The sequence below is a fragment of the Balaenoptera borealis genome (assembly GCF_965194805.1).
Source record: "Balaenoptera borealis genome assembly, chromosome: 5".
In the NCBI taxonomy this organism is placed as follows: Eukaryota; Metazoa; Chordata; class Mammalia; order Artiodactyla; family Balaenopteridae; genus Balaenoptera; species Balaenoptera borealis.
Window position 1 is genome coordinate 131369189 of NC_138862.1, and position 24166 is coordinate 131393354.

At 49.4% G+C, this 24166-nt stretch overlaps 1 protein-coding gene and 1 long non-coding RNA gene across 2 annotated transcripts in view; one reads left to right on the forward strand and one right to left on the reverse strand.

Annotated features, from left to right (window-relative positions):
* Positions 1 to 1417: 1417 nt before the first annotated feature.
* On the reverse strand, positions 1418 to 5812 carry LOC309629123. The gene is made up of 6 exons (XR_014244856.1): positions 5696 to 5812; positions 5304 to 5446; positions 4780 to 4853; positions 4566 to 4627; positions 3663 to 4486; positions 1418 to 1511 (listed from the first exon to the last, which is right to left on the reverse strand). It is a non-coding gene; the product is annotated as an uncharacterized lncRNA (long non-coding RNA).
* Positions 5463 to 24166, forward strand: part of SLCO2A1 (solute carrier organic anion transporter family member 2A1) — a 78033-nt gene continuing 59329 nt past the window's right edge. The window contains exon 1 of the mRNA XM_082392722.1: positions 5463 to 5778. Within this exon, the coding sequence (XP_082248848.1) occupies positions 5683 to 5778 (96 nt within the window). The 5' untranslated portion in view covers positions 5463 to 5682. The remainder of the gene's footprint in view (positions 5779 to 24166) is intronic.

The following is a 24166-nucleotide window of genomic DNA, read 5'->3' on the forward strand; positions in this document are numbered from 1 at the left end:
CTGGAACAGGACACCAAGGCCTTGAGAAGCCCTTCCTGGAAGAAAGCGAACATCCCATCTGTGTGCCCCACCCCGAGCGAGCACTGGTGTACCCCAGGTAACATGCGACGCAGCTGGGGTCCCCGGAGCGGGACCCCTTCCCCTTCCTCTCTTTGCTGCATTTTCTCATAGGGAGTGGGGAGCTAAGTCAACCCCGGGAGGGGCCCAGTGGCCGAGAGAATGGCGTGCAGCAGGTGCTGCAGGAGGGAAGGTGCCAGGTAGAGGGGAGAGGAATGGAGGGCCCTCAGAGCTGGATCTAGAAGGGTCCCGGGGGCCCCGGGCTGTGCTCAGACCCCCACTCAGGGAGAGCACTCTGGGCTGGGTGTGCTGCTGGCAGCGGAGGTTCTGAGGGGGCAGGGATGGGTGAGGCCCAAGGTGGCTTCAGACCCCTGAAGGTCCATCCGGTGGGGGGCTACACTTGTCCTGCCCGAACGCTGCGAGCGGGGGCCCCTAGGAGCTGGGACTCTACACCGAGAGGCCGGGGTTTGAATCCCGGCTCTGCTGCCTCCTAGCTCTGTGGCCTTGAGCAAGTTATTTTAACCTCTCTGTGCCTCAGTTTCTCCAAATATAAAATGGCACTAATAAAAGTAATCCCTCTTATTGGGCTGTTTTGAGGATTAAATGAATCAGCATTGCACCAGCACGGGGCAAGGACTGTCAACACTGCCTGTTTGTCCAATAAAAATATAAACTAGTGGCCAGGGCGGCTCACAGGGGACCGGGCCTCCCCACCAGTGACAGTGACAAAGTGGTGGAGCACTCGGCTGCAGAGGTGCCCTCCACCTTGGTGGCAGGGTAGTCGTTGGGCCCCCCTCACCCCCCCAACTTGGCACACAAGGAGCTAGGTGGGCAGAGTTAATGAAAGATCGTAGTTGAGTCCAAATTGTCAACAGACCTCCATTAGTGGCTACAGGAGTATTGGGTGTGGCTCGGGGACTGATAAACACACCAAGGGGCCCCTGGCCAGCCTCCAGTGACGACAAGGCTGATGAGGGAGGCCTCCAGGGGGCAGAAGGGAGGGGCCCGGAATGCAGGCAGTAGGGGGTTGACAGAGACAGCGAGGGCTTGGAGGCCTCAGGAGCAATGAGGGCTTTCTCAGTCACTAGGTCTTTTTGGACTTTATTTCAGCTCAATTCCATTAAATAAACATTTTAAAGCAACGGGATATGCTCAGCCAAATGGGGGACGCAAAGAGAATGAACACAGAACCTTTGTCTCAAGGAGCTCACAGCTGACTTGGAGGAAGAGAACACCATCAATCCCACCACCCACCAGGCACCGGCAGCTCCCACACCAGCACCAGGAACTCTCGGCACCACCTCACACACTTATAACAGCCCCAGGATGGGCACAGAGAAGCTGAGAGGTTAAGCAGGCCAACTAAGGTAACGCAGCTTGTGAAGGGTAGTGGCATCTATGTCTGACTTTGGGGTCTGTGCCCTCAGCAACACATGTATTGTCTCCACTGGAACCTGTGAAAATAAAGGCAGGAACACATGGTATGTGTTAGGGAAGAGCCCCGAGCCTCAGTTTATTCATCTGTGAAATGGGCATAATGACCTCTAGTTTCCTGAGTGACAGGGGATACTGTATGTGACAGGTTCTACTGCTTTTATGGGGGCCCAGAATAGGCAGTAACAGGAGCTGCCCTTGAAGGGTAGAAACCAAGTGCTATGAGGCAGGCAGCAGGGCAGGAGGAACAGCATGAGCAAAAGCCTGGAGGCGGGACATGTAACTGTTCCAGTTTCAAGCGGAGAGGAAGCAGGAGGTTTCAGGGCTGAGATGAGAAGCTGCTCAGCTCCTTTATCTTTCTTCTTCCCTCTGCACCCCTGGGGCAAGTTCTGCTGGCCTCCGTTTGCACTTTCTCCCTTCCAGCTCCTCCTCAGCCCACATAGTCTGGCTTCTGCTCATATCACTCACCGGAAACACTCTTGCCAAGGTCCTCGGTGCCAGCCTATAGCCAGCCCGATGGCCATCCTTGGGTCTTATCTTCCCTCCTCACCGTCCTAGGCATGCTCCTGACCTCCTCCTCGAAACACTATCTCGGGGCTATATCAACATGTAGACATGCACTCTTGGGTTTACTTCCCTCCCTGCTGGACTCTTCCCCTCTGTCTCCTTTGCTGGCTCCATCCCCTGCGCGACCTGGATGTTGCTGTGGCTGGTCCTGGACCTATTTCTCCAACACATTCTCACCAGGAGACTCATCCTTTCTTGAGGCTTACCCACTGCCTCCATGCGGATGTCCAGGCCACAATCTCTAGCTCAGCGTCCGCCCTGAGCACTGGACCCCTGTACCAATCTGCCTGCTGGACACCTTGCCTGCATGTGCTCCAGGCAGTCTGAACTCAAAATGAACCTAGAAGGACTCATTGCATTCCCCCAATTGCTGCTGCCCCTTCTGGTCCCCTCTGCCAGTAGTTGGTGTCACTGATGCAGGTTGCCCAAGTCAGACCCTGGGAGTCATCCCCACAGAGCTCCTGAGATGCCTTCTAGACTGCCCCACTGCACTCTGACCCCGCTGCCAGAGAGGCCCATGTAAAATGCCAAACAGCCCACGTCACCCCATGTTCAGAAGCCTTTAAAGGCTCTCCATTATGTTGGGGATAAGACCTACACTTCACTGCATGCCACTCTTGTCCCAACCTCTTCACTGCAAACCTTCCCACTGTCCCCAGGTCTCATGCTCCAGCCAGACTCAAATCATGGAGCAGATTTACCTTCCTTCACCTTAATCCTCCCAATCCTGACAGTCCCTAGGGCTCAGCTTGAAAGTCACCTCCTCCAGGAAACCTTCCTGCTGCCCCAGGATGAGTTAGGACCCCTCTTCTGTGTTCCCATAGCAGATGTGCACAACTGCTCTTTTCCTATGTCACACTGATGCTTTCTCTCCTCACTCCCACCCTGAGTTCATAGAGTTCGCAAGGAACTGTCCTTGTGCTTTGTTTTTCTAGTGCTGAGAAGTATTTGCTGAAATCAAAGGATCTGGGAAGAGTCTTAGAAACAGACCTTGGGGGTGTTCTTTGAGGGAAATGGGTTACCCTATGTGTAGACACTGAAAGGAAGCAGCTAGAGTATTAACTACAATTCTTAGCCGCCTTCTAATGGGTGACCACGTGACCCAGTTTGGGCCAACAAGGCTTAAGGAAATGTAGCTGAGCGTGCACAGGAGAGATTTGCTTCCCTGATGTGCTTACGGCCCCTTCCTGTTTTCTGTCTTCCACTTCCTCCCTGGAATTAGGAGAGGAGGCTGGCGGTGTAGCAGCCATCTTGTGACGATGAGCCAGCCATAAGTACGGGAGTCACACACTAAGGAATCTTGAAGGGACCTAGGTCATGACCCCTGGACTACCTACTAGTGGCTTCTTATTATGAAAGAAAAATAAATCTCATTGAGGCCCCAACTTCAGCTGGGTCTCCATTACATTTAGCTGCACTCCCCCATAGAAAAGGCAGTTGATGGCAGATAACCATCTGTGGGCATTTCTGAATAGACCTTTCCTTTAAAGAAGATGCTAGTCGTGACAGTGGGCAGAGGCAAGATTAATGGATCAGGACAAGGTGAGGGTTGGAGAGGCTGACCCTGCCTAGGATTCTGTCAGAGGACCACGGCAAGGACTCACTCAAGGTTTGAGGAAGAGGCTCCAGTCATGGCGGCCCTAATGTGACCATGACCTTGGCCTGGGCCTCTCTGGTCTCTGCTTGGTTTCACTTGTGAAATGAGGCTGCTGGAATAGATAGCTTTTCAAAGGGCATAGTGCTGCAAGTCTGGGCTTTGGAGTCAGGAAAGCAGGGTTCAGGTTCCAGCTTCATCGCTTACTAGGTGTATGACTTCCAGTCACTCTTTTTGGTTGACCTCATCATCATCTGTAAAATCCAGATTGTGACAGTGCTGATAACTGTTGGGCTAATGCTGGGGTTCTGTGGCATCGTGCCTGGGGGTGCCAGCAGGATGCCTGGCGCAATCCACCATGGCTGCTACAGCCCAGCGCCCAGCACACATTGAGTGCTCTGTGGGGAAGGCCGTTCTTGTGTTGCAAGTTCTCTAAGACGGCTTACTGGTGACCAGAGTTTCATGCCTACTCTGGATCTGGGGCTGCTGCAGGGCTCTGGAAAGCCTCTCTGATGCCCCTCGATCTGTGGGTGAGTAAAGTGGCCCAAGGCCACCCACTGTCCAATGGCTTTTCCTCTCCAGCACTGTGTGTTGTTGTGCCCAGGGCCCTAGGCCACAGGTAGAAAGGAGAAGCCCCTGGACATCGGACAGCCCAGACCAGGCCCAGAAAGGCATCAGGCCTTGGGTAGAAGTAAGAAACCTACATGGTCCGTCTGTCCTGTGGCCCCTGTCTTAGCCGAATCTTCCTGGGAGTTGAGGGGCATCTTTTTCCTGGGAATAGCTGGGAGTGGGGATGTGAGGGTGGGGGCTTGAAGAGGATGGTTCTGCAGAGAACTACAGAAATTAGGGAGTTAGAAAAATACCCCTAGAACTGGATTCCTTACTGCAGCTGCTCTGGGCAGACCCTTCTTACCCTTCTCGTGAAAGTGTCACCTTCTTTCTCTTTTCTGCACTACCTCTCCTGGTGGAAAAGATCTTGGGGAAAAAAAAAGTAAGCGTCTGTTCTATTCCAGCCCTGAAAAGGAGATCAGTGGGTGCATCCCATTTGTCCACCACCCGCCCCCCCTCCCCTCAACACTCCAGGCCAGGCGCAGCCATGCTGACACTCGACAGCACCTCCAGTTTACCTTGGCTCCCGTCCAGAGAGTCCAGGCCCAGCCCGGGGCGGCCCCCACCTCTCCACCTTTGTTACCAGGCCCCTCTGCAGCGCAAAGAGCAGTTTAAATATAAATCAGTCCTGGACGCAAACAGAGCCTCGGCAAGTCTCAGAGCCATCACCGGAACTGAGAGCCCAGGTTTTCGGCGAGTGCAAACAAGCAGAGACCGACTCCGTAAACCTCCCTGAGCGCGTCGGGAGGGGCGCGGAGGCTCCGCTTCCCTTCACAAGCGTCGGCGCCTCTCCGACCCCCCTGGCTCCCGCTGGCCCCCCCCGGCGACCCTCGCTCCTCCGCCAGTCTCCTCCGGCCCCCGCAGCCCTGCCGATCCCTTCTCGGGGCCCCTGCAGCCTGCGGGCCAGCGGCATTCACCCCGCCCCGTCAGCGCCCCGGGCGCCCCCCCACTCCGCAGCCTCCCGCCCCCTCCCTCAGACCTCCCCCTCCCGGGGCCCGCCACCTCCCGCCCCCTCTCGCCCCCACCCTCCAGCGGGCGGGACCTTCTCCCGGGGCGATCGAGCCTCGCGGGTCCCTGCAGGGCTGCGGGCGCGGAGACAACACCGGCCGGAACGAGGTCAAGCGCAGCTGGCCACCGCGTCACACCTGTCTGAGGGGGCGGCGGCGGGGCGGGGGCTCGCAGCGCCTTTGACACCCGAGGGAAAGAGGGAGGAGGGAGCGCGCGTTTCATCATCGGCGGCGGCGGCGGCCACTTATAAAACTTCTGGGCGCGCACCCTCGCGCTCAGTCTCCTCCGGCCGCGCCGCGTGCCTCCTCCGGCCACCAACGCCGCACCCGCCACCCGCCGGCCGCCCGCCGCAGCCCAGGCGTCCCGGCCCCGCTCGCCCGGCCTCCCACCCCGGGCCCCGCGCTGCAGCCACCATGGGGCTCCTACCCGAGCCCGGCGCGCGCCAGGGCAGCGGCGCCTCTGCGGGCCGAGCCGGCCGCTGTCCCCGCTCTATCTTCAGCAACGTTAAGGTGAGCGGAGAACCCGGGACGTCCTGGCCCGAGCCGCGCCGGGCGCACCTTCGGCGGGGTCCCGGCGTCGGTGCTGCGGGCGCTCGGGAGGCGCTGGGGGGGCGGGCTCCCTCCCTCGCCGTCTATCCGTCGGTGTCGCGCTCCGGGACGCATCCCCGCGGGCCCCGCGCCGCCGGCGAGGGGGCACCTGGCCAGGGAAACGCGTGCTGGGCGTGTGTGCGTGTGTGCATGTGTTTGCGCGAGTATGTGCTCGCGCGCGTGCTCACACGCCCTCGTCAGGGTAGGAAACAGGGCGATGAAAGTACTTGCTATTGGGCCAACTCTATTCAGATAGTCCTGGCACTAGCCGAGGGAATTGTTCTGTTCTTTGAAAAAGAACATCTCCGGGGCACCTTTTTGGGCTCCTGTGGGCAGTTACTTCGTTAAGGAAGTGGGCTTGGAGTTGCCCGTGTCTTGCGCCTGGTAGGGGACAGGCTGGGGTCCCTCTGAGATGAAGATCAGAGCGCATCTCATCCTGGGTGGCTGGCAGAAGGGCTGTTCTCTGCTAGGCTTTCGTCTTCCCCAAGGGCGGCAGCGCGTGAGCTCTGCTACCTGAACGGGCTGCTGCCTGCAATGCTGAGAATTCCCCCGAGGCTGGCAACCAACACTGCAGCTCTTGGACCAGCTTTCCTGGTCCGGAACTGGCCCCAGGAAAGCAGAGGCTTTTGCAGTCTATTCCGTAAAGTCTAGGCAGGTGCCTGGCAAGTTATGGGGAGTAGGTGAAGGGGTGTAGGCAGTAGTGTGGTGAGGACGCTTTCCCCCCCAGGGGGTCAGGAATGCTTTCCACCCCCTCACAGGTCCAAGAGGACTGGAATGGTTGAATCCACACTCGGGCTTTTTTGCCTCTTCTGGCACGGCAGAAGCAACTGAGGAATGCATCTCCTGTGGTGAGGATGTGGGAGGTTGTAAAGCCCAGGTCTCGGCTCCTTGGGGTCAGGGTGGGAATTATGGTGCAGAGAGGTTGTTTCCGGCAATCACACAATCAGATGGGGCTAGGTAATGCCTCCAGTGGCGCAATTAAGGGGAACCCAGAACATACCAATGGAGGATGGGGGTCTCTGTGGGCCAGTTATGTGTGTCCAACAGAAAAGGATCTGGAGGTCACAGTGGAGCCCATCTATGTACTTACTCATATTGTTAGCAGTAGAGCTGGGCTCCCCACTCCTGCTTCTGCTCTTTCCCCACACCACACTAAATAAAGGTTGAATTGATTCCATGGTTGGACATAGAAATTTTGAGATAGTTTAAAATAATCCTCAAATCTCCTCACCTTTGGCCAGACCCTGATGAGAACACTGTGTGTGGTTTTGATTCCATCATTTAAAAGAGTTTAGAGAAGTTTCAGCAGAGAATTGTGGAAAATTTGGGGTTTATAAATTAGGAATTGGGAGGAAAGGGCAGGGGCAACGGTTGGGTGGTCTGAAAAGAGAGAGGCCCAGGAGGGAGCCAGGGTGGGGGCAACTCTCTCTGTTTTCACCACTCTTAGGGTTGGGAGCAGGAGGGACAGCTGACAGCGAGGGTAACCCCAAACGAGATTGATCCATTTAGACCCGCCATGAGTCCCTAAAATAAATGAGTTTATGGCAGCAGTTTCTTTGAAGATCTATAAAAATAAGATAATTTATCACGTGCTGATGATTTAGCCACACGTGCCTGAGGCCTGGACCCAGGCCAACTGGCCTCTGGAAGGCTCATACCAGTTAAGAGTCTTTCTGAACTCTAAAAACCAGATTCCTTTAATCATTGCCTCCGTTGATCCACAGTAATTCTAAGACCAGAGTTAGGAGCAACTTCCACTTAGCTTCACTTAACCGCCTGAAACCAGGTAGGAGATTGAATATCTCAAGGCAAATCTGGGGGCTGGAATTCCATTAGTTAAACTCCCTGAATTCGTTTCTTCCAGGGGGTAGGGCTGGCTTCTGGGGGCTTTGCTATTTGATGAGAGATTTCCTTCTCCCAATGAGAGGTTTGGTGGGTGCCATGCACCCTCCCAGGGGGGTATGGACTGCACATGTCGTGACATGTGTGACATGGGAGGAACACAGGACACCCAACCTGAGGACCCATCATTTTTCTAGGTTCCTCATTGTTGGGACAGACTAACCAATAGGCTTTATGACATTCCTGCAAAACGCCATATACCATATGGTTTAGGGAAAGGGGATGAAGCCAGGGGACTCAGATCCAAGCCCCATGCCATCCCCTTACTAACGAGGTAACACAGGGGAGCACTCCTGAGCCTCGGAGTCCTCATGTGAAAAAAAACTGGGTAATATGAACAATTCCCTCCTCCCGGAGGCAGGGTGGAGGAGGCCTTCGTAAGGATTATGTGGAATGAGGCAGAGGAAATGGCTTTGTAAACCATGCTGGGCTTTCTGGGATTGGCATCACTGTGAGCTCTGTTCTCGCCTCAACAAACAAGACTGTGAATTCGAACGTCATTTAAGGATCGATTATTCCACCAATTACGACTCATTCTATGAGACATAGTTAATAGTTAAGAAAACCTACAGTTAATAATAATATCCAAAAATAGCAATAGTAGCAAACAACAACAGATCTGTCTGAATTTACTGGGAACTATGGAAATATCTTACCCATATGCAGTCCTCATTACAGCTCTGTCAACGGGATGCTGTTACTGTCCCCATTAATGATGAGGAAAACAAGACTTAGTGAGGCTGGTCCTTTGGGCTTGGGTACATAGCCAGAAAGTGTGGAGTGTAGAGGAACCAGGAACGTGAGCCTCCAAGTCAGAACCCCTAACCCCTGAGCGCCCGGCCCGCTCTGTCGCACGGCACTGGTCAGCTCAGCGTTAGCGCGTGGAGATTCCTCAGATGTGCTTGTTCTGAGCGGTCAGGGCTTTCTCCAGGCCCTGGTGACACACACATCCCAGCCGTGACCAGGGGCCACTGCCATGGCTGCAGCACAGATCTGCGTAAGCGCTAACAGGCTCAGACCCTTTCGTTCCTCCTGATCTCATCGCAAGAGCCTGGTGACTCTCAGGCTCAGGGTGAGTTTTTGGTACTTCCTTCTGCAGGAGTCAATACAATCGTATTTAATCTAGAGACAGTCTCAATTGCCTCTGGGTTACAGCATTCTTAAGAACTAGAGGACCTGCTCGCCAGTCGTTGTCAGAGGGAGCAGTTCGGCATCCAGAACTCCAAAGCTCTAAATTAAAAACAGGTTCATTCAACAATTACGGGGCAGGGGTGGGAGAGTTAGTGGGGAGCCTTTTGGCTAACTTATCCTGGCAGCCTCAAAGAGATCAGTTTCTTCTGAAAATGAAACTTTTGGGGCCAAACTGAGGTTGTCTTATAGAAGGAGTGGTCGATTGGTAATTGCTGCCCAAATTTTGGGAACTTAAATGCACCCAGGGCCCCAGTGTAGGGTAATAATGGATATCCAGTCAGTGGGGACGGAAGGCTGGGGAAGAACAGTGGGAAGAAAGGGATAGACAAATCTCACAGCTTGGCCTGGGTGGCTCTGGTGGCCTGTGACCTGTGACCTGGGAGGGAGGCCCCCAGATGAGGGAGAGGTGCTTTGTCCTGGACTGTGTCCATAACGTCCTGAGGCCTCTGACCCCCAATCATGGGGCAGCAGCTTGGGCTTAACTTCTCAGTTTCCAGAGGAAAGTGCTATAGCCCAGCAACCTGCAATCCATGCTTGGGGAGACACTCTGAAGAGAATCCCCTGGGCCAAAGAATTCCTTCATCAACCTGGTGGATTAAGATATGCTCCTCCCTCCCCAGCGTGTATTTCTCTGACATTGGGGACAGCATATATTATGATCTCCAGGGTGTCTGTCCCCTGAGAGACCCACCTTGCCCTGCTTGTGTGTGTGTGTGTGTGTGTGTGTTGGGGAGGCAGTTTTGGGGGATGGTTTGGGGGGTGGGGAGGGAGAACTATGGGAATGGGTGGGGTGGGGGTCAAAGGTCACTTAGACCCTTTCCTCCTGTAACTACGCTCAAAGCCCTTCCTAGCTTTCCTCGTGTCTCCTGGTGATGAATTCGTGACCTGTGCTGCCACAGAACAAGTGGAAGAGGGATTTATTTTGAAATAATTATAGATTCATAGGAAAAACAGTGCTGAGAGGTCCTGTGTTTACCCAGTTCCTCCCAAGGATTTCACCTTACATAATTACAGTGTAATACCAAAAGCAGGAAATTGACATTGCCATGATGTGTGAGTATAGTTCCGGGCCATTCGATCGTGTGTACAGATTCAGGGAGCCGCCACCCCACTGCTTCAAGACAGAACTATCCCATCTCCGCAAAGGTCTCCTTCCGACTCCTATCCCTGATATGTTCTCTAGCGCTGTAATTTTGTCATTTTGAGAACATTATATAAATGGAGTCATGCAATATGTGTGTGACCTTTTGAGACTGGCTTTTTTCATTAAGCATAATGCTCTTGAGATCGACGCAAGCTGTTCCATGTATCAATAGTTTGTTCCTTTTTATTGCTGAGTACTATTCCATGGCATGGATGTATCGTGATTTGTCCAGCCTTTCACCTATTGAAGGACCTTTGGGTTGTTTCCTGTTTGGGGCTATTACAAATAAAGCTGCTATGAACAATCATGTATAGGTTTTTGTGTGGACATAAACTCTCATTTCTCTGGGGTAAATGCCCAGGAGTGCATTTGCTAGGTCATATGGTAGTTGCACGTTGATTTTTAAAAGAAACTGCCAAACTGTTTTCCAGAGTGGCCATAACATTTTACATTTGCCCCAGCAAGGTATGAGAAATTCAGTTTCTCTCCATCCTGGCCAGCATTTGGTGTTGTTACTGCTTTTTATTTTAGCTATCCTTTTTTTTTTTTTAAGAATTCCACCCCTACAGAAAGGCACTGCCCCTGGTGAAAATAAACCAGAGGACCCCATTTTTATGCAACAATAGAATGTAAACACCGGCAGGAACCTCCTCCAGATGAAGAAATGGGCCCAGGAGGGGAGGTGACCTATGCAAGGTCACAGGGAACTGGAAGTAGAGTATTTTAACTATTCGAATTGGTGTGTAGTGAGATCTTATCATGGTCTTAATTTGCATTTCCCTAATGGCTGGTGATGTTGAACATCTTTTCATGTGCTCATTTGCCATGTGTATATGCTCTTCACTGAAATATCTGTTCATATATTTTGTCCATTTTTCTTTTCCTTTCTTTCTTTCTCTCTCTCTCTCTCTCTCTCTCTCTCTTTCTTTCTTCCTTCCTTTCTTTATTATTTTTGGCTGCGTTGGGTCTTTGTTGCTACGCTCAGGCTTTCTCTAGGTGCGGTGAGCTGGGGCTATTCTTCATTGCGGTGCTCAGGCTTCTCCTTGCGATGGCTTCTCTTGTTGTGGAGTACGGGCTCTAGGCACACAGGCTTCAGTAGTTGTGGCATGTGGGCTCAGTTGTTGTGGCTCACGGGCTTAGTTGCTCCATGGCATGTGGGTTCTTCCCGGACCAGGGATCGAACCCATGTCCCCTGCACTGGCAGGCGGATTCTTAACCACTGCGCCACCAGGGAAGTCCCTCCATTTTCTAATTGGATTTTTAAATTGTTGTTTTGAGAGTTCTTTATATAGGTGAGATACAAGTCCTTTGTTGGGCATGTGGTTTGCAAATATTTTCTCCCAGTCTATAGCTTATGTTTTCATCCTCTTAACAGAATCTTTCACAGAGAAAAAGGTCTTGATTGTGATAAAGTCCAATTTATCAATTTTTAATTTTCTCTATCCTGCTTTTAGTGTCATGTCTAAAAACTCTTCACCAAATCCTAACTCCTGAAGGAGAAATCCTCTGTTTTCTTCTAAAAGTTTTATAATTTTACATTTAAATCTATGATCCATTTTGAGTTAATTTTTGTAGAGATGTGAGGTTTAGGTCAAGGTTCATTGTTTTGCCTGTGGTTATGCAATTGTTCCTGCACCATTTGTTGACAAGACTCTCCTTTCTCTATTGAATTGCCTTTGTATCTTTGTTGAAGATCAGTTGGCCATACTTGTGTGGGTCCATTCTGGGTTTTCTATCATGCTTCATTGATGTATGTGTATATCTCTCTGCCAATACCACAATGTCTTGATTACTGTAGCTAAACAGCAAGTCTTGATATCAGGTAAAACTTGATTTTCATTCTGCAATGGAATGATTACCAAACCTTATAACCCATTCAGTTTCTCTTCTACTTTGCCTTTTAAGAAGATTTAAGGACAGATTTAAAGCTTGCTTTTAGTAGGTGGATGGGATCTTACATATTTACATGTTTCCAGCTTTTCTTCTGGCCTTAGCTGAATGGTTGTCTTTTCCCTTGAATTTGATTTTTCAGTCTATGTTCTTAAGCTTTTTCTATTCGTAATGACAGCCTTGCAAGGGAGGTATCAGCATCTCCATTTCATACTTGAAATCGAGGCACATCCAAGACCACATATCCAGTCAATGGCAAAGCAGGAATTCCCACCAGGGTCATCTCACTCCCAGCCCCTTTCTTCCCACGGCCCCAGAATGCCTCTCAGTTCTGGATTCTTTCATCCGTGAACCTTGGGGCCTGAGCTCAGTGATCTCTGAGGTCCTTTCAGGTTCTCAGATTCCCATCTCATGCTAAGTTGCTGATTGAGATGAGACCAGGAGCAGGGCCAGCTGGGTCTGAGCTTTGCCAGGAGACCTGCTCTGAAACCTGGCAAAAGAGGAGGGTGCGGCTGGCCGGGTTGTCTGCGATCAATCCCAGCTCTCTTGGTTTCGTGGACCTTGATTCCCTGGGATGGATTAAGTTTGATCGGGGTGAAGGATGAACCCAAGGCCAGGAGTCTCAGACTACACTGTGCACTGGATGGAGGGGATGGTCCTATCCAGTGAGCAGCCCTCTCCCAGAGCTGTCTTCCCAGCCTCGTTGCCTTGTTGGGTGGAGACGCTGTGGAGGCTGTGGCTTGGGGAGAGGGCACCAGCCAGCGCAGTAACCCCAGGACTTGTGACCTGTGGGACACTCAGTCTGGTCAGCATTGGCACTGACCCCCACAGGGCTGACCGCTGCCTCTATAAATATGGGCAAACGAACCCTTTCTTTATCATTTAGTGTGCACCAAGTCCTGTAGGAACCTGAGAGTCCTGATGACAAGTTTTATTGTGTTTACCCAAACATCAGCCATACCCATTTATGTTCTGAAGGGTGCTCCATCCAACACCCTTGAGAGATGCTGGCCTAGAGCACAGAAGGCCTCAGTTAAAATGCAGAGGGCACCAGGGAGGGTATAGCAAGCTAGTGGTTGTCAATCTGCCCACCAAGATGCCCTGAATTCTAGAAGGGAGTGACCGGTCTCCACAACGGAGCAGGGCAAGGGGATGAAGGGTGGTGTCTGGAAATGTGGTTTAACTAATCATGAATATTACATTTCTGTAGTATTTTATGTTTCATCCTAGAATCAAGTGTATTTTATATTTTCCTCCACAATATATCTACATGCTTCCAAATAATATGTTGTATTTCCCCCCAAATCCTGGAGTAAGACTGATGCTCCAGGAAGCTATGCCATGTCTAGCTCACGTCTCCCAGATGTGACCCCAGCTGGAGTTTGGGAAACAACACAGCAAGCCTCAAGTCAGAATTAGTTTTTCTAACCCAGCCAGCTTGTTGGGCATAGAGGGAACCTAGGAAATGTAAGTGGGACAGGTGTGGGGTGTGAATAGCAGACAGTTCCTGGGCTGAGCCTGTGGGACACCCCAGGAGAGGAGCCGGCTAGAGAACACGGTGAGGCCCCTGCTGGCTTGGGGAAAGGGGACAGTGGCAGAGGGGAGGGGGAGGACGGCAGGCTGCCAGAGCCACACTTGTCCTGCCCGACTGGCTGCCAGAGAGATTTCAGGATGGAATTAAACTGACCACATTCTCAGTCTGTTTTACATGTCCTTCCTGCCTGTGCTCCAGGCCCTTCTGAAATTGTGCTGCTTTGCCTTTAATTCACAGTGCATTTGAGGGAAGTGGTGGGGAGCTGAGTGTGGATGCCGGAGCCTGGGCCTCACTCACTCGTGAGCCTTTACTGCGTGTTTACAGTGGGAGGCTCTTCCCCAGGCTTCGCTGTTTGCACTCAGCTCACGAAGAGACCCCCACGTTTCCAAGAAACAATGGCCTGTAGGGCCCTGCTTCTCAATGTGACCTACTGCCTCCATCTGCGCAGGACCGAGGGGGTTCCTGGGACACAGGACTTTCAGTTTTAAAACTGAAACTGTCTGGGCAGATTGGGATAAGTTGGTCACCCCACTGCCATTTTACAAGAATGGACTTCCACCCACTGACTGTGGGGCAGGGGAGGTGCCCATGGAGAGCCAGGGATGGTGCCCAGCAATGGAAATAAGCCTCAAGGACTCATGGCAGGAAGGAACTGGAGGCTTCCAGGGAGAAACCAAGCGGCAGGGCCCACTTATGCCTCTTGTTTGTACATGGAAGTCCTCCCGCCTGGCCCTGTTGTGATTTGTGCAGCATTTTTAACCTCTTACTGTATAGAATCCATACAAGTAATGATAAAACTGAGCTATAGAAACATGGTGCCCCTCACTTATAGAATTACTGAATTTCAGAATTGTATATCCCCCAGAGTGAAGCTAGCAGAGCCCCCTCTTCCTGGCCACTCTCCTCATTGTTTCTGGTAGAAAGCAGTCTCCCCTCTCCCACAAGTCCCTCTAACTAGGTTGAAACAGAAAGCCACGTGTCCTGGGCTACCCTCCTCTAAAAGCCGGGCCAGGCTCTGAAGGTGGGTGTTGCTGAGGGGCACGTGCGGCCCTCCGACTCTTGTTGTCCCAGATCACAAAGGTTTCCTTGCTGGTTCTGGTTATCGCTCACGAGGGGACCTCAGGCTTTAGGGAGGCTGGTGGGCCCAGGGTTTCCTGGAACCAGAAGAGACCTTCCCATGATGGGGACCCTCCCAGTTTGTTATGCTCTCAGGAGCCCAAGGCCTGCTCCCGCCCCGGCTCTCACACTGTTCCTTCTTATCCCCGTCTTTCTCTCTTCTCACCCCAGCTCTCGCTTCTCCCTCACTTGGGAGCTTTCATGGAGAGTCCAGCAAGAGCCCTGGACAGGTCACTGGGTCCACCCTCCGGCCTCCAGCTGGGCGACATCTCTCTGGAGCAAGTAGACAAGGGGCTCGCTGGGACCAGAGTCCCTGACTTGATCATCAAGGGGCCTGACAGAGACCCTTACGGAGGGCATCCGGCCTAATGCAGCGGGAACGTTCCTGTGGACCCCCGCCTGTGCCCCAGGCTGTAACACCCACATCCCACCCACGCAGACTGGCCGAGCCCAAGCGAGGTAGGACCGGCCTTGTCTAGCAGACTGTCTCCAGCCCTGGACCTTGTCACTGACTTGGAAAGTGAGCCTCAGGGCCTTGTGGCTCCCGCTTCATTTCCACACTGCCCTAGCTGTCAGGAGGCTGCCCTCCTGGGCTCCCTGCCGCGCCAGACTCCTCCCTCCGTGTCCCGGGAAAGCGCAGGCCCACTGAGTCATCATGTGAATTTAATACATAAACACGTACAGTTAACAAGGAGCGGGGACAGGCGTTAGTCAAGCCTGTATTGGTTTACCTTAAAGTCACAAATATTTAGAATTCCCACCCTCAGCACCAACACATTTTTAGCCGCAATTATGATTTTCTGAGCTATCATCACAAAGACGGACACGTTTTATTAGGCCACATCTGTGTGATAAAGCATAAGGGGACGTGTGGATATTTAGTTGTGAACGCAAATGCTTTGTTGGGGGGCACCCATGTGTGCCACATTTAGTGAAATAACAAGGGCAGGTCCTTTCAGAAACGCTCTCTGTGCCACAAGGTGCATGTTGTCCACGTTGTGTAGTGGAGGAAGGTGGCAGGCAGCCTGTGGAAACTGCCACCTCACACAGTGACAGAGCTGCAATTCGGGCACTCTGTCTTAAGACCCTGTCCTCTGTGGCTGCTCTCCATTTCCCACCACAAACCCCAACCAGCCCAGCCAGGGCTCTGCTACTTCCGTCCCCATACTGACAGACACAGCAGGGCTGCTTATTCCTATTTATTGTTTCATTTTCCTGAACCAAATCTGACACTGGTGGCCTGGAACGTCCTTCTTCCTCAGTCTTCCTCTCTTGTGGCACATTGTCTCACTGACAGCACACAAGCGTTGAGACCAGGGACCCCGCGTGGGGTGGGGACAGAGACCAAGTGGCTTAGAAACCCTTCCTGAACAAATAAATGGAAACCCAGTCTGCTGAACAACATTTTATCATGTAACTCATCTGTTCAGAAACTTGTAATGAGGAAAACGACTCGCATAGCTAGTTATTGGCAAGGCAATAAATAAATCATGGGACATCCATCTATGAGATATTTACAAGACACGTTTTAAAGTTTTATTGCGAATAGTTTCAACTTGAGGGAAGGGTTCGTTCTATAATGTTAAGTAGAGGCGGCAGGATGGACAACTGTATGAAGAGATGATCAAGATTTTTAAAAGTCACGAGACTTAAAGAGGGTATACCTAAACAGAGATAGTGCTCTGAGTGGGATCCTATAACTCGTTTTTTCTTCTTTGTGACGTTCTATGTTTTCCATATTTCTACAATAAACATGTCCTGCATTTATAATTAGAAAAAACTACCAATTAAAAGCCCTGAAGTCTGCGGTGACCACCCGGACACCCACCTTTGCCTGGTGCCACGAGATCTGTCGTTGTGGTCTATGAAATGAGACAAAAGGTGGGAGGAGGCTGGTCTCCAGGTCCCTGAGGATGCACCAGAGATGCGGCCAGGAGGGCAGCCAGGGGACGGGGTTGTCTATAAGGACCATTCCTGTGCCCATCACTGTTGTCACTGCGTTTTTACATCTATTATTTCATTTGAGTCTTATGGCTCCTCAGTGATGGAGGTGAAGTCAGATAACAATGCTTTAACGCTTAAATAGAGGCAAAACTATGGAACATTTTCTTTTCTGGGAAGATTGAGAAGTGTTTCTGTCCAGGAAGGCCTCTCTGCTCTTCTGTTGCCCCACTCCCAAGGACTGGCTCAGAGCTTGGGAATCCAGCCCTAAGGGTTGGCCAGACATCTTAGGGGAGTGAGTGTACCTGATCAGCTCCGTGCCATGTAGGAAGAATGGGCCTCAGGGGGAGGTGGTGAGGACAGAGTCTGGGACAGGATCTGCTAAGGGCTGTCTGGGGTCTGGTCCTGAGCCTGGAGTTTTATACTTGGGAGGATGTGGTGACATCCCTGGGTTGGCTTTCACACAGTCATTTTGGTGAGCCTTGAGTCAGTTGGTGACCCACTGTTTGCAAGGCAGGACTCTGCTGATGTCATAAACAGCAGGGGTTTCAGAACTCTGAGGCTAGGAATGGTGTAAGGACAGCTGCCTGAGATGCATTCATTTGTTCATTTATTCATGCAACACGTAACTATTGATCACCTACCATCAACCATTGGAGGTACAGTGATGAACAAAACAGAGTGCGCCATGCCCTCATGAGAGATGTAAACAGTGGGCAGATGCACAAATAGATGCAAAGTTATAAGATGTGTCAAATAAGAGGGGAAAGAACTGAGTTTTGTGAGGGAGGAGAAGGTAGAAACAGAACTGGGTTCTGCTCAATACATCTGAGACTGCAGACTCTGAACTCTAACATGCCACCTTCTTGCTTCTGCTGTTTAGCCTCTGCATGGGGAATACAACCATGAATCAGGCAAGGTCCCTGTCTTCCAAAGGCTCTGGTTAGTTGGGATAAGATGGGTCATAAAGAACTATAGTGAATTGTAGTTTTCATCCATATGACAGGTTTACAAAACATGGGACCCTCCTACTACAAATACCTAGAGTTGCTGCATAAAATAGAACACCATCAAATATTTAAATGCAGAGCTGAACTTGGAAGAAAGAAAGTGAAATCTTCAGGAGCAAGAAATGATGAATGAGTTGGACACCCAAACAATGACTGTACCAGCAGGGGTTGAGGGGAAGCTGTGTGTAAAGAAACCCTCAAGAAACTCCTGTTGCAGATTGGGTATTAGTAATCATACAGGCACCGAAGATGACATGGGGAGCTGGCACGAAGACTCATACATGAAACTGGGTCCCTTGCTGAGAAAGGAACCCGTAAAACTTTGCCCACCACCCTGTTAGAGGTAAGAGGTATATCTCTAACAGGACCTCTGGGTAAAATAATTCCGCTGAGAAATCAAAACACCAAGTCCATGCCACATGGACTTGGAAGCAGAATGTATACTATCCACACGGTATGGGAATCTCTAAGCAAATAAATTAGGATAAGAAATTCATTCCGGGCTGGTGACGATTCTTTGCCATCTGGTAGACACAAGAGCAAAACCACTCTGGAGGGATACTTCTACAGTCCAGACCAACTGGAATCCCCAAGAGAAGACAATGGCCGTGGAAGAGGAGCTTAGGGTAAACAGTTATACAGGAAATGACCCATCATAAGCCACAGGCAGTACATATATTCAGTGAGGAAGATTAGCACCTCAAGATTTTAAGATAATGGAACATTTTGAAAGAGACTATAAAAATACATTGAAATGTTTAAAGAAGTGTAAGAAGAAATAGAAAACACCAGGAAAGAACAAACGCTGTGAAAAAGGAACAGGCAGGGGGCTTCCTTCGGTGGCGCAGTGGTTGAGAATCTGCCTGCCAATGCAGGGGACACGGGTTCGAGCCCTGGTCTGGGAGGATCCCACATGCCGCGGAGCAACTGGGCCCGTGAGCCACAATTGCTGAGCCTGCGTGTCTGGAGCCTGTGCTCCGCAACAAGAGAGGCCGCGATAGTGAGAGGCCCGCGCATCGCGATGAAGAGTGGACCCCACTTGCCGCAACTAGAGAAAGCCCTCGCACAGAAACGAAGACCCAACGCAGCCAAAAATAAATAAATAAATAAAATTAAAAAAAAAAAAAAGAGTCAATTTGTATTTGTAACCTAAAATTAAAAAAAAAAAAAAAAAAAATGGAACAGGCAGATTTGAGAAACAAATGGGAATTCTATACATACAGAAAGTAAAAATTCAGCGAATGGTTAAATAGCAGATTAGGTACAGTGATTGGTTAATTAACAGATTAGATAATTTCCCAATTTGAAGTCCTTAACTTAATGACATCTGCACTAAATGATAATTAGTAAGTGGAAGATAGGGTTGAAGAAGTCACCTGAATGCAGCACAGAGGAATAAAGAAGTAGAAACTGTGACACTTCACAGAGGAGAAACCTGGCAAGCACTGCCTTGGCCAAGTGACCAAGGTTAGCATTATCAGTGATAAGTCATCTTGAAAATATGTACCCTTTAACTAATGTGGTGAGAAGGGCGATTTACCTCTGTGGCCTTCCTCCCCCAAAAAACATAACCCCAGTCTAACCATGAGAAAATCATGGACGAACCCAAACTGGGGAGCGTTCTACAAAATACCTGACCAGTACTTCTCCAAACAAGGAATGTCTGAATGTCTGAGAACTGTCACAGCCAAGAGGAGCCTAAGGAGACCTGGTAACCAAATGTGATATGGTGTCCTGGATGGGATCCTGGGCAGAAAAAGAGAAAAGCTAATGAGATTTGAATAAAGTATAGTTTCGTGAGTAAAAAAACAAAACAAAAACAAAAGAAGTGGAAACTGTAAAAGGCAAGTTAAGAGACATGAAAACAGTAAAAATAAAGTCCAATATAAGTCTGAAATGAGTCCCCAAGAAGAGAAAAGAATGAATAGGTGATAGTCAATACTGAAAAAATGACAGAGAATTTCCAGAATTAATAAGACATATGGTACCTCAAAATAAAAAAGCACAGTAAGTTCTGACAGGAATTTACAAAAAAGTACACCTATACATATCATACTGGAACTGCAGAACAGTAAAGACAGAAAAACTTTAAGAGCTACTAGAGCAACATTATAGATTACGCATAAGACTCAATAATTAGACCAATAACAGTCTTCTCAAAATAAATAGATATACTAGAAAATAATGGAATACGTTTCAATATGCTGAAAGAAAATTACCACCAAATTCAAATGTTATAACTAAATGATAATTCAAGAGGACAAATAGAGATTTTCAAACAAAGGCAGAGAATTTACTAATCGTGAGTCCTACTAAAATAAACTACGAAAGGATGAAATTCATAAAGCAAGAAATCAAACACAGAAAAAGATGATACAGAATGGTAGTAATTATTGATTGTGAATAGACAAAAATAATAATGATTTATGGAGGGCAGAAAAGATGGAAGTAGAATAAGACATACCAATAATATGAAGAATTGGCAGGGAAATTTGGAGTTAAAATCTTAAGTCCTTCAGAGGCAAAGAATATACAAATCAATTTTCACTGCAAAGTAAAGGAGCTGTTACAGTGGAGGATTACTGGACTGAATGTCAATACTATGACATAGTATGAGTGTGTTTCATGTTTGGTAATTGCAATCATTGTTGCTTTTGTTGTGGTCATCCATGTACAATGCTTGGTGTCAGTCGATTTACCTCTTGTAAAAATAAAATACAGTGTGTGTGTGTGGAAAAAAAAAAAAAAAAGTCCTTGGCTTGCTTGGGAGGAGAATGGAATAATTAATTAACTTTAGTCTTTCTTAAGTCAAACATTAAGTTAAAATGTATGGGTAATTATTCAGTGTAAAGACATTGAATGCATACCTTCCAAAGCAGAAGACTGTAAAAAGTAGAAACCTAATCAACCAAAAGAGGGCTGGAAAAGAGGAGAATAAAAGGCAAACAAAAACAAACAAACAAAAAACATTATGGTAAATAGGAGCACAATAAAATGAGGTGGACATAAATCTAGGTTTATCAGAAAATGGAGTACTTTCACCATTTCAAAGCTAGAGACAGACTGCCTAAAAGAGAGAGAGAGAGAGAGAGAATCTAGTTTCATGCTCTTTAAAAGAAAATGTTGAAAATCAAAGGACAAAAGAAGATATATCAGGAAAATACCAACTAAAGAAGGAAGATTTATCTACTTTAATAACAGAAAATAGTGTTTCAGGCAAAAAGAATGACGGATTGTGAGATGTCTGCAATGTCTAAAACTGACTAGGATATGTGGAACCTAGAAAAATGGTACAGATGAACCAGTTTTCAGGGCAGAAATAGAGACACAGCGGTAGAGAACAAATGTATGGACACCAAGGGGGGAAAGTGGCAGGGCGGGGGTGTGGTGGGATGAACTGGGAGATTGGGATTGACATATATACACTAATATGTATAAAATAGATAACTAATAAGAACCTGCTGTATAAAAAATAGATAAAATAAAATTCAAAAAAAATAAAATTAAATTAAACTGACTAGGGACTAATATCTAGACTATACAAAGATCTCCTGCTAACCAACAAGAAAAAGACAAGAAACACAATAGAAAAATGTGTGAAGGATTTGGGCAGGTGGCCTGGAGTGCCAGCTGGCCCCATCTCCTCTCTCCTCTTCTCTTAATTCCCCTCATCATTGTCTTCCATTGTAAACCTCTATCCTCTTCATGGCTGAGTCATGGTCAGCAACCAGCTTACTTGCTGCCCTTCATTTAGTTCCAACCTGAAAAACTACTGGGGCAGGACTCTCATTGGTTCAGCTGGGTCACGTGCCCTGAGGCAAGGTGGGGTCTCTGGAGGCTTCTCATAGTTGAATAGGTACCCTATTCTAAATAAGGGGGAGTGCTGTTCTCAGGAGGGGGGCTGAACAGACAAGACTGTTGAGACTTCCTGTGGAAAGTTGGAGAACAGACCCCAGGAGACGTCAAAAAAGGGGAGGTGTGGTTCTGCCGAGGGAAAAGAAGCGGCCTGAGTGAGGGCATTGAAGTGGGGGAAGATGGGGAGGGTTGATATGAACCAGGGATTGTATTAGTGTACTACTGCTGCTGTAACAAATCACCATAAGCCTAGTGGCTTAAAACAACATGGATTTACTCTCCTACAGTTCTGGAAGACAGAAGACCTAAAATCAAGGTGTTGGTAGGGCTGTGTTCCTTCTGAAGGTTTTAGTGAAGAATCTGTTTCCTTGCCTTTCCTAGTTTCTAGAGGCCACCAACATTCCTCGCCTTTTGGCCCCTTCCTGCATCCTCAAAGTTGGGAGTTCAGCATCTTGAAATCTCTCCTTTTCATCTTTTATTCTGACTCTGACCCTCCTGCCTCCCTCTTATAAGGACCCCTGTGATTACACTGGACTCTTTCAGATAATCCAGGATAACCTCCCTATGCTAAGAATCTTAGTTCAATCATATCAGCCAAGTTCTTCTTGCCATGTAAGGCAACGTATTCACAGGTTCTGATATCAGTACACAGGCATTGGGGAGGCCATTATTTTCTCTACTGTAGGGTTTAATCAAACCAGAGCCAATAGAAGATACAAACACACACACATGTATGTGTGTGTGTGTGTGTGTGTGTGTGTGTGTGTGTGTATATATATGCATTAAGAGATTAATTTCAAGGAATTGGCTTATACAGTTGTGGGGGCTGAATAAGCAAATACAAAATTCACAGGGCAGGCAGTCAGGAAAGGATGATCACAGGCATTGGGCCAAAGCTCTTATTCAGGGGAATCAATCCCTCTCTCTCTCTCTCTCTCTCTCTCTTTTTCTCTCCACCCTGCTTTTAAGGCCTTCTGATTAATTGAATCAGGCCCACCCAGATTATCAGATTATCTAAAATAATCTTCCTTAAAATTATATATTTTAATTACAGCTGCAAACTCCCTTCATAGCCAACACCTAGATTAGTGTTTGATTGAATAACTGGGGACTGTAGCATGGCCAAATTGACAAGTCAAAAGCACTGTCACAGGTCAAAGGGCAGTGACATTCAGGACAAGTATGGGACAGAATGTCCCGCAGGAAGGAGAGGTGAGCACCCCTGGGCAATAGACCTGCAGAAGGAGGGGCGTGGGGGGGGGACCAGAGGGGCTTTGCTGACGTCACTGATGGGAGGAAGCTGTGCTTAGGGGCGAGCTTCCACAAGGAGGCTTGCAATGGGGCATTCCATCCTCTTCTTCCCACAGTTTGAAAATTCCACAATCGGGCTGTGCTTCCCTCCCCTACTCAGAGCAGATGCCCAGCATATCACCAGCGTCTCAATGACCCTTCCTACGCTGCCCACCAGTATTTGTTCTGTGACCTGCTGCTGAGGTCACAGCCCCCTGGGCTGCAGACATGAATCTCCCGCAGTGTTGGAAAGGTGGTTGAGCTCACGTCTGCTCCTCCCAGGGCTGCGGCTGGTAGGCGTCCAGTATTTGCTCAGCTAATCTTTCCCTATCTAAAGATGCTTATTGATGATTTCATTCAGGAGTCTTGAAACCTGCCAGGAGAGAGTCCAGCCAAACAGACCAGGTGTGGAAGATGAAATCACATTCCCTTGTACTTGCTGTCAAGAGCTCCACGCGAGGCAGTTCAAAGGAGTTGGGAGGTGGATGGAAGTTCCTAGTCAGAGCTAATTGTGGGGCGCTCTCGGCCCACATGACAGCGTGGACAGGGCCTCACTGTGCGAGCAGACCCCGTACCCAGATGGGCAGATGGCCAAGGGGAGGGCAGAGACATCAAGGGTGTGTCTCAGTTTTACCTGCATTCCTTTGTAAAGGGTTTACACAGACGTTGGGCCTTGTCTCCAGGAAGGAAGTGCCCAGAAGTAAGGATTTGGGTTAGAGTTTGGGGGACCTACTCGAGTCTGAGGCAGTGGTTCCCAAAGTGTGGTCCCTGTACCAGCAGCCTCAGCGTCACGTGCGAGCTGGTTAGAAATGTGAATTCTTGTGCCCTACCCCAGATCTACTGAATCCAAAGCTGGAGGTGGGGCACGCTGCTTTAACAAACCCTCTAGGCGACTCTGATGCACCCTAAAGGTCGAGAATCTCTGCTCTAAGGCAAGGCACATATCAGAGCACTGATTCACAGGCAGAGGGCACTGAGGTGGCTGTGATATTCTTGTCCCCAAGGTATTCGTTTAAGTGATTGATGGGAAGTAATCGTATTAAACTGAAATGGTCCCCAGGGAGCACGAGTCTCTCCAGTGGAGAGGAACTGATGGGAGGAACTTAGGGGAGCATTCTAGACGGGCCAGTGACGGCCTCCCAGAGCTCCCTGTGGAGAGAGGAAGGGGGGTGGGGTGGAGCAGAGCCTTCTCGGCCTTGAGGAGCACGGCGGCCACACGCTGGACTTCAGAGAATCTCCTGGGGAGCTCAGGGCACACAGGCGTGCTGTACTAGGCTGAGTTCCATTTTGCTCTCTTTTTTCCCACAGGTAGTTTGGAAATGGCAAATGTTCTCGGAGGCCGAGGTCAGGGGCATTGTAACTAATGATATTTATAGCTTAAAGCTTACTGTAGGTAAACAGGGAATTTGAGGAATTGGTTTGCTTTCCCCTTGCTCC